This window comes from Festucalex cinctus, chromosome 15 (genome assembly GCF_051991245.1).
Source record: "Festucalex cinctus isolate MCC-2025b chromosome 15, RoL_Fcin_1.0, whole genome shotgun sequence".
Classification (NCBI taxonomy): Eukaryota; Metazoa; Chordata; class Actinopteri; order Syngnathiformes; family Syngnathidae; genus Festucalex; species Festucalex cinctus.
Window position 1 is genome coordinate 19,991,251 of NC_135425.1, and position 9,874 is coordinate 20,001,124.

Below are 9,874 nucleotides of genomic sequence, written 5' to 3' on the forward strand. Positions count from 1 at the left end.
TTAAAAAAGAAAAATGACAAAGAAGAGAAAAAGAAAAGAAAAAAAAAAAGACTCCAAGCTTCTTTTTTTTTTTTTTTTTTTTTTTTTTTTCCCAGGAATTAGTTTTGTTTTAAAGTTACCCACCCTTGCTTTAGTCGCAGAATGGACTTTGTTACAATACGATTGTCCAATTTTGGGAAGTGTTACTACTTTTTATTTTCTGCATAAAGTGCTCCGTGCTTACTCATCCGCACCAAAAAAAGAGGTTTTCCTTTTTCTTTTCTTTTAAAGATGCATATTTCTTTTTCTTAAATTTTTTTAAGTTTTTTTGTTTTGTTTTGTTTTTTTGTGTCAAGAGGACCAGTGCTTTCTACACAGCTGATCCCAGTATTCTATTTATCCTACCCGACGATACCTTATCCTTTTCAGATATTTGTTCATTATGCGCCCTTGTTTAAAAAAAAAAAAAAGAGCTTATCGAAAGAAAAAGAAATAAAGCAGTTGTGATTTCTTAAAACTACTGTTGTTGATTCTATTATATTTTTGAGTTCATTGTCATGCTAAACCATGTGGTGCGAAACCACAGGAAATTACATTTAGAAAAAAAAAAACAAATATGAGTATGCACTTTTTCTCAAAAAAATTTGTTTATACATGTTTAGTGTTTTTTTTTTTTTTTAAAGTGATAGAGATCAACTTTAAGATAAAGGGCCTATTTTGTTTGTTACTATCATGCCCGAAAACGCACCAACAGTTTTGGGTGTGACGTCACAAGTATCAAATTCTTTGCATTTTTTTGCCGTAAAAAAAAACTTGTCTGGACGAAGACTCACCTTTCCTCCGTGACTGTAAGAGGACGTCGTGACTACATTTATTGTAATTCCGATTAAAAAGTAAGTGTTTTTTTGTTGTTTTCTTTTTCGTTTTAACTTGAATACTCAGTGTTTAAGCTAGCATTGTCGATAGCATCACTTTGAAGCGAACTCTACGTTTTATCCGCGGTTTACTCTCAAATCATCTCTGGAATTTGCGTATATTGAAATTAACAACCGACTCAACAGAGCCATGTGCGCTTTTTACTACTAATTTAACAAAAGCACACATACAAACGTCGAATGCAATTATGCGAATACAATGCAAACTTAATCGTAAGTCGTAATGAAACGCTAGGGTTTGTCACCAAACATCAACAATACGTTTACAACAAATGCAGTTTTCTAACAACTTTTGAAAGCGTGGCAGTACAGAGAAAATAATCTTTCCTCACTGGACTAGTTACCGTCGAATGCTTATGTGAAGGACAAAATATTAGGAACAGCTCAGTGTGCCTATGTGACCCAGTGAAGTTTAGTACCATTTATTTTTTTGTAGAATAAGTAGTTCAAAAGTTAATTTGCTAGTACAGCACACACGTACTTACAAATGGTGCAGTTACTATTTATATTAAGATTGAGTGAATTCAATTAAAATGTGTTGGACGTAGGTTAAAGGGAAAAAAAGAAAAAGTATAAAATGTTAAATACAATTGAAGTGTACCTAAGAATTGTACTACACTGAATTAGTGAAAGTTTGAAAAAGTAATTCAGTAATTAATTCTTGTACCACTAGAGGGACCCATACCACGTTTTAAGAATCACTGTGTTCATATCCAAGGCAGCATGGCTAAGGTGGCCTTGAGATCCAACGAAGGTCTGATGATGATGCAGGAGCTCGAAGACCGTCTCAAAGAGCAGATTGACAAACTGGAGCACATCCGCCTGGCCGCCATTGAACTCAAGGACAACCTGTCTGCGGTGAGCGAGGTGGACCCTACAGCACTAGTACTCGGTGTCAATATTCTATTGTAGCCTACATGTGATATTGTTTTGTGTGCAGGGCGACGGTGATCTTTCTCAGTCACTGAGTGATCATGTGGATTGGTTGAATCACTTGTCAGCGCGTGTGGAGAGTCTTCACATGAACATGTCGGTTTTTGTTCAGGTAGGTTGGTAAGCACTAGTCAAACCAACCTGCTACAACTAAATAACAAACTGACCAATTAACCGACTAAGTAACCAACTGACTAGCACTACAACAGACCAGTTAACCACCCAACTAGCTGACTGGGCTAATAAGTAACTGTTCAGTTAACTAACTTACTGAGTGACTGACTTTCCAGTGATAGCTACAAATGTCAGACTAAGTAAACAAACAAATGGCTGTCTAATCAACTGATAGACTGACTGACTGACTAAATGACCAGTTGGCTGGCTGACTGGTTGTAACTAACTAACCAACCAACCAGCTATCACACAACCTAACAATGAGATAACTCACTAACTAAACACTGGTAACTCACTAACTATTTTTTCTAAGAAACTTGAAACTATGAAAATGGTAACCTAAACAGCTAACTAACCGACTGACTGACTAACCCACTGATTTAACTAAATGAAAAATGATGAGCTAGTGAACTAACTGACTGGCTGAATGACATTACAACAGACCGACTCACCAGCCGACTTAATATGTAACCACGAACCAAATTACTGACTAAGCTTCTAACTTGAAATGAACAGACTAGCTGGTGAAGCAACTAACTTTTGTGGCTGACAAACAATGTGTGCTTGGCGGAGGTAACAATAAGGATGTAAACATTGTAGTGTCTCATCCACTTAGAACGTTTGTTTTGTTTTTTTGTTTTGTTTTGTTTTTGGTCAGATGAACCCGAAGCCTCGGGCGTGGTCAGGGAGGCAGGCTTCCAAACATGGCTACCGCCGGGGGCGTGCTCACCAGGATGACGACGCGCAGTCCGAGATATGTTGGTCGCCCATACGCACGCGAAGGAACAGCGACGCCGCCTCGGAGATGTCTTGCAACTGGTGACCTTCCGCAGAGGAGGGTATCACTTATCACTTAATCGCTCATTCAAATGATTGGAATGGAGCCATCGTTATATACATTTTATATTTGGCGCATGACTTTACATTCCTATTAGTTAGATTAGTTGTACAGTAAGAAAATATCAATTTAAATACACTTTGAATAGCAGATTTCAATTTGTATGTTTTTGTGTCCAAATGAGTATTAATAATAAATAATTGAATAATAAAATAACAATACAAGTCCAAGTGTCAAACATTCTGGCTTTGTAAACATCCATCCATCCATCCGCTTATCCTGTTCAGTACACTAACGCTAATGCCGCCTACTCGCCAAAGCAAGAAATGAAGCCACTGGCGGCCATCTTGCGTTGCCATTTACTAAGCGGTTAGCTTAGTATAATAACATGTCACAGCCTAATTTTGACATATACAGTACATAAAACATTCCTCCATTCTCTTTCTGTACTGCTTATCCTCACTAGTCACGGATGTGCTGGAGCCTATTGCTATGTCCTGGAGTTGGATCCCAAAAACGCAGACACAAATAGAGTTTTAACACTTTATTTGCATAACAAATCTTGTTTACGCGGAACGTACTCACGACTTAGACCAGAACCAACGAGAAGGTATCATAGATCAAGAGGCGTGGAACTAACATGGGCTGCGGAGGTGAGCAGAGGAATAATTTGGCAAAAACACACTTCTCTGGTTTGAATCTCTTATAGTCTGCGACTGAATCTGATAGGCTGCGGCCAGACTTGTTGGTAAATCTGATAGGTTGCTGAAACAGGACTGACATGGATGAATCTGATTAGCTGCTGACTGACATGCAGGTGAAACTGATAGGATACTAACCAATTAAAAGAGAGCAAAGATTCCTGACATCACCTAGTTGCTGATTGCATGCTTATTACATCAGTTCAAAGAAAACAAAAACTACTGCCCAGAGCCAGCTGAGATAGGCGCCAGCAGCCCCCGCGACCCTTGTGAGGAATAAGCGGTCAAGAAAATGGATGGATATATATATATATATATATATATTCTGCTCTTTTTATTTCCATGTATATATATTTTTTAGATATAACTTTTAAATTATATTTTATATCCACTTTTATTTTCACTTTTAGTCATTTATTTATTTATTTAGTCATTTATTTATTTTTAATTTTGGCAGTTTTGGTCCTCCATATCACACAAGACTGGTTTATGGATGCGCCTGCCACATCCAAGATGACGGACGTTCTGACGTGGTATACAGCCCGACGTCACAGTTGTTCAACTCGTGTTTGTCAATAAAGCTTTGGGAAAACGCGTGGTTCTTGATAGTTGTTGGAGAAGACGACGCGTGCTTGTGGTGGCCACAAATAGCACCGAAAAGTCGACGTTTACCAACGTTGTTTTTTCTATTTGCGGCATTAATATTACACATAACGAAGAAAATGGCCGAAAGCGATTGGGACACCGTGACTGTTTTGAGGAAGAAGGGGCCGAGTGGTGCTCAGTCAAAATCCAAGCAGGTATCATTTCGGCTCCTTTTTTGGTTAGTTATTTTGAGCACAGTCACACCGAAACCATAAAATAAATCGAAAGAGTCCTTTAAATCGACACGCGTCATCCACAGCGATTTCGTCAGTCGCCTAGCTAGCAATGCTAGTGCTTCGTAGGATGTGACAATCATAACAAATACAACGATAGTCTTATGTCTGCGTTGGAAATGATACAAACTGTTGAATATGTGACTTGTGTGAAATGTGTAGGTGTAATAATTTGTTTAAGATGGGCCAGTGCAACTGGTTACGCCGCTTTTGAAGCTTTACATTTGCGAACAAACACAGACCAGCTACCATGCAAGCTGACACGAACTAACTAGCATGGCACCAAACCAAGAAGATACTTTTCATTTTCTTACTATTTTACAGTACTTGGAAAATTGACTTGTAGTTATTTAATAGTATATTAGAAACGAGCTTGGCGTTTGTGTATGGGGGACCTGTTATCTAAAATGATCGTTTGTGAATTCATTATCAGACTGTAACTAGTTACTTTTAGCTACCAGTAGATCCTAAGTATACAGTTAATACTAAATACCCCCTTCATATTTGCTGACTGTTTTTGTACAGTTAATCTATCTTGCTAACTCTCCTCCTGTATTAGATGCACTGAAATTCAATGTTCGACCAGGAAATTGCGACACGCTTATTTAGTTTTCCTGAATGAATGATACAAAAACATGCCTATAGAGCTTTTAAATAAGATATTTCTCTACCGTGGATTTCGCTTATTACAATTATTATTATTATTATTATTATTATTCCGTTTTTAATTCACTGCCTTTGACAAGTATACTTGTCAATTGTATTTTTTAGAGCGGTGCTAAATGGGGGCGAATCTGAGCATGCTCCACTGTAAATATCAAACTTGGAAACAACTTTACTGATGCCCAACCACCGGTAGATGACATCATTGCCCCATTTTATAGGAAATAAACACAGTTTCAGAGTCCATGGGAGAAATGGCTGTATTTTGGCAAACCTACATTTTTCTGCTGTCAATTATAAAAGAACGGGACGGGACAAAAAGTAGGGAGTCTGTTCTGTTATTTGGTAGATTCGGTTTATATATAATTATTGAATGGAATATCACGTGAGTATTGGAAATGTAAAAATTTTCTATAATGACTGGCAGTGAATGATCCATCCATCCATCCATTTTCTTGACCGCTTATTCCTCACAAGGGTCGCGGGGGCTGCTGGCGCCTATCTCAGCTGGCTCTGGGCAGTAGGCGGGGGACACCCTGGACTGGTTGCCAACCAATCGCAGGGCACACGGAGACGAACAACCATCCACACTCACACGCACACGCACACCTAGGGACAATTCGGAGCGCCCAATTAACCTGCCATGCATGTCTTTGGAATGTGGGAGGAGACCGGAGTACCCGGAGAAGACCCACGCGGGCACGGGGAGAACATGCAAACTCCACCCAGGAAGGTCCGAGCCTGGACTCAAACCGGAGACCTCAGAACTGGGAAGCGGACGTGCTAACCACTCGACTACCGTGCCGCCGGCAGTGAATGAGTTAACCATAATTTGATTATTTACTGCATTTTGTTACAATTGACTATTTCCTTATTCATATTTATCAAGTCCTTTATCGTTGAATATTTTTCAGATTTCCTTTGCATTAATATTTATATTGCTATTTTTTGTTCAATGGATACAGTACATTAAAAGATCAGTTTTATTATTTCGTATCTTATTGAAAAAAAATATTCAGTCTTCTAATTATAATTCTTTAGATTTTTTTAAACGTATTTATTTATTTTGAAACTATTATTCTCTCTTCCAATTCATTAACCTTTTTTTGCAGTTGTTCTAAATTGTATTTCTTTATTATGATTTTTTTACTTTTAATTATGTAAAAAAAAAAAAAAGTTGGCCAGTTTAAAAATAGGCTTTTTCTTTTTTAATCCAAATTTCAGAATTACTTATGAATACACTATTGGTAATTATTTTTCTTTTACTTTTTAATAATTTTATTACATTGCAGAAAAAAAAACGATTGTTTTTAATTGTATTTCTTTAGCATGATTTTTTCACTTTTATTATGTAAAAAAAAATAAAATAATAATGACCATTTAAAAATGTGTTTTTATCCCAATTTCACAATTACTTATGAATAAAGCATTGGTAATTATGTTTGTTTTAATTTTTATTCATTTTATTACATTGCAAAACAATTAATTTCAATGAAAAAAAAATAAATTGTTCTTGTGTGTATTTATCTGTCCTACTTGGCTAATGATTTGCTATTAGGGTGTGTTTTGAGTCCAAAGGGCATATTTTGTCTCACTGAACATGAAACCATCAGGGGGAAAAAAAACAAAAAAAACAGGATGCAATCAAATATTTATTAAGTTATTATCTGACCATGTATTTTAAACATTCCTTTCCTGCAGGCGATCACCTCTGCTCAGAGACGTGGCGAGGACGTGGAGACCACCAAGAAATGTAACTAACTTCGCCGATGAAAATGCAGTATGCCAGAAAGGCGTTGCCGCGACAACCATAGCCACCGTTTGCTCTGCTCCAACTCCCAAGGGGCCGCGGGGCAAAACAAACAGCACCTGGTCAGCAAGAACACGGCCAAACTGGACCGTGAGACGGAGGAGCTGCACCACGACAGGGTCTCCTTGGAGGTCGGCAAGGTCATCCAGAAAGGCCGCCAGGAGAAAGGGCTCACCCAGAAGGACCTCGCCACTGTGAGCACGCCACGCCACACAAATGCACTCGCTTGAGTTGGTTTGAATAACCCGTCCACGCTTGTTTGTTTGCCCAGAAAATCAACGAGAAGCCACAAGTGATCGCCGACTACGAGAGTGGGAGAGCCATCCCCAGCAACCAGGTCATGGGCAAGATCGAGAGAGCCATCGGTAACGACTGCTCGGGCTTGACAATTTCAAAAGGGGTCATCATCACTCCTACTGTGGTTATTCATTTTTTACAAAATAATATAAACCAGCGCTCAAGCTGGAAATGCTAATTCATGCAAAGGTCTTCCAGTTTGATACACTAATGAAATGACAAATTGGCCCAAATTACCCTCAATAATATTATTGTGTGCCATTATTAATAATGAGCCACATTCATTAATGTGTAGACATTTATCATGTTTCAGTTGGGAGCAGTGTGCCAGGTGTATGATAATTATCGTATTTGTACGATAATTTGACCATCTGTACGATGTACGATCAATAATCCTAAAAAATGGCCAATGTACGATAATTAGACCATTTTGTATTATTGCCGGTAAAACTGAAACTGCCATTTTTATTTTTTATTTTTTTGCAAACCCTGAATGTATCTGTTCTCATGTGACATAATACCAGCCAATCGCGTTTTGCTGAGCATGACGAACGAGTGACGTCCATGCATTGATTGGCTGAATAGTAAGTGCCCGCCCCCAGTAGACGCTCCCAAACAGGAAATGGCGCAAGACTCAAACCACCTATCCAGTAATATATACAGATCAGTGACGTTAACCCGCAACGAGGCCTTGAATGTCTGTGAGCGCTTTTAAACACAAAGAACGACTTATTTGACGGTCGTGAATCAGTGTATTTTGGTTATGACGGGTGTATGATCATTTTGAGTCTATGGTACGATAATCCTATATTTCCCACCTGACAACGCTGGTTGGGAGGCATAAATATCAATATGCAACACTTTATAAATCTCTGCCAGTGTTTACGCTTCTACAGCATTCCAAGAAAATCACAATGTCCTCTCACTGGTGAGCTATTTTTTAGAACAGGCCTGCGGGCTACTCACGGACATTTGGGGCACACAACGTTGGCGACCTTTGATACACGTAGATAAAGGTCATAAAGGTGTGTCAGAAAGGTTCCAGGACTGGTACACAAGATTCCTTTTTCAAACGTGGCCCAGATGATCAAGCAACAGGTTTTCAAAAGAGAGCAACCACAGCAAAGGCAAGATAGTATTTATTTATATATTTATTTATTTATTTTTGTAATTTAAAACGTTTTTCTTTTTTTTTTTCTTTTTTTTTCAATTATAAATCTTAAACAATTTTTTTTTTGCTACTTTTTCTAAAGTAACTTACATATTTATTGTTGGGTCATTTGCAAATTTTTTTGTTCATGACATTATTTTAAGCGTGTCTTGCGACGTGTTGACTTGATGTGAGGTTTCACTTTGTGCCGTTTGTGCAACAGGCTTGAAGCTGCGCGGGAAGGACATTGGTCAACCGCTGGAGCCCAAGTCCAAGACGAAATGAAGATAAAGCCTCGAAATCAGCCCAACCCCTCCCCAGACCCTCCTCCAACCCCCTTTTCCCCCATCTGGTTTCCCCTCCCCGGGCTGATGAGTCCAGCGTTCCCAAACTGAGGAAGCGACTGGACGTTCCGCATCACGGGCTGCTCGCGGTTGCGACAAAATGCGTGAGAGCTTTTTGGTTTTCGGTTCTTTTGCTTCCACCCTTCTCGGCGTGGTGATGTTGATGATGCTCTTTGAGATAAAACAGTTGCCAGCATGTTAACGGCCAAACGTTCTTAAATATGGCATCTTTTTTTTTCACTCACTTAGTGACAGTCAACATGGATGTCATTAACAGTTGAGAAGCCTTTTAATGCTCTGCTTAGTTTTCATTGCAAATAAACTGACAATTCACACTCCAAGGTGTCCTCTTTTTATTTTTTATTGTATTATTATTATTATTTTTAAAAACACAATGTATTCTACTATAAATATAACAAGATTTTTATTACAGTTTTACTTTCAAAGCTACACTGTCCAAATGGAACATACAGGACTGTCTCAGAAAATTTTGAATATTGTGATAAAGTCCATTATTTTCTGTAATGCAATTAAATAAGCAAAAATGCCATACATTCTGGATTCATTACAAATCAACTGAAATATTGCAAGTCTTTTATTATTTTAATGTTGCTGATTATGGCCTAAAGCTTAAGAAAACTCAAATATCCTATCTCAAAATATTAGAATATTTCTTCAGACCAAGTAAAAAAAAAGAATAAAAAAAAAGCTTTGATCAGTATTTTTTTGTGTGTAAAATCGAGTTGTTTTTTTTCACCTTTGAAGAATTAAATTTTTCTCAACTCAAATTTCCAAATGTGGGGAAGTGCATGATTTTCTTTGCATAGTTTTGGGGGATTTAAAATGTTTATATAGACAATCGCCATACGCCCCTCCCCCTAAAAAAAAATAAACAAAATGGGGGATGGGGGGGGTAACTAATTTAGGTTTGGTTCTTTTTTGCACCCCCCCAAACAAAAAAAAAAACAAAAAAACAATGTAACTGCTCTTTACTGAAAATTGGCAATTTCGCCTTAAATGAGATTGGATGGAATCCACATTTAGCCACAAGAGGGCAGTACAGCGTTAAACATAATACAGTACTGCATTGTACGGAAAATGAGCAGCAGTCAAGCGTCAGGCAACGTGTGAACTAAGTTTCCCTTGTCATGGTTGACGTTGCCACTGACAAC

General features: G+C 38.1%; 2 protein-coding genes across 4 annotated transcripts; both read left to right on the forward strand.

The window, feature by feature from the left end:
• Positions 1 to 723: 723 nt before the first annotated feature.
• LOC144002525 (uncharacterized) lies at positions 724 to 4,041 on the forward strand. 3 transcript variants are annotated; one of them, XM_077497830.1, is made up of 5 exons: positions 724 to 872; positions 1,633 to 1,772; positions 1,855 to 1,959; positions 2,680 to 2,860; positions 4,018 to 4,041. In XM_077497830.1, exons 2-4 carry the CDS (start codon positions 1,638 to 1,640, stop codon positions 2,842 to 2,844), a joined length of 405 nt encoding a protein of 134 aa, XP_077353956.1. In that variant the 5' UTR covers positions 724 to 872; positions 1,633 to 1,637; the 3' UTR covers positions 2,845 to 2,860; positions 4,018 to 4,041. The 3 variants fall into 3 exon arrangements, with proteins under 3 accessions (XP_077353956.1, XP_077353958.1, XP_077353957.1); XM_077497831.1 differs by having other exon boundaries at positions 751 to 872; positions 1,588 to 1,772; XM_077497832.1 differs by lacking the exon at positions 4,018 to 4,041 and having other exon boundaries at positions 2,680 to 3,089.
• An 88-nt stretch (positions 4,042 to 4,129) lies between these two features.
• edf1 (endothelial differentiation-related factor 1) lies at positions 4,130 to 9,043 on the forward strand. Its single transcript, XM_077497829.1, has 5 exons — positions 4,130 to 4,360; positions 6,803 to 6,854; positions 6,945 to 7,105; positions 7,183 to 7,276; positions 8,582 to 9,043. Exons 1-5 carry the CDS (start codon positions 4,283 to 4,285, stop codon positions 8,641 to 8,643), a joined length of 447 nt encoding a protein of 148 aa, XP_077353955.1. The 5' UTR covers positions 4,130 to 4,282; the 3' UTR covers positions 8,644 to 9,043.
• The last annotated feature ends 831 nt before the right edge of the window (positions 9,044 to 9,874 follow it).

Bases quoted from the DNA above. Each gene is read 5' to 3' on its own strand.
- edf1 (XM_077497829.1), top strand. From the start codon at position 4,283: ATGGCCGAAAGCGATTGGGACACCGTGACTGTTTTGAGGAAGAAGGGG. The intron at 7,106-7,182 runs GTGAGCACGCCA...TTGTTTGCCCAG, and splicing joins CCCAGAAGGACCTCGCCACT to AAAATCAACGAGAAGCCACA. The intron at 7,277-8,581 runs GTAACGACTGCT...TTTGTGCAACAG, and splicing joins CAAGATCGAGAGAGCCATCG to GCTTGAAGCTGCGCGGGAAG.
- LOC144002525 (XM_077497830.1), top strand. From the start codon at position 1,638: ATGGCTAAGGTGGCCTTGAGATCCAACGAAGGTCTGATGATGATGCAG. The intron at 1,773-1,854 runs GTGAGCGAGGTG...TTTTGTGTGCAG, and splicing joins TCAAGGACAACCTGTCTGCG to GGCGACGGTGATCTTTCTCA. The intron at 1,960-2,679 runs GTAGGTTGGTAA...GTTTTTGGTCAG, and splicing joins ACATGTCGGTTTTTGTTCAG to ATGAACCCGAAGCCTCGGGC.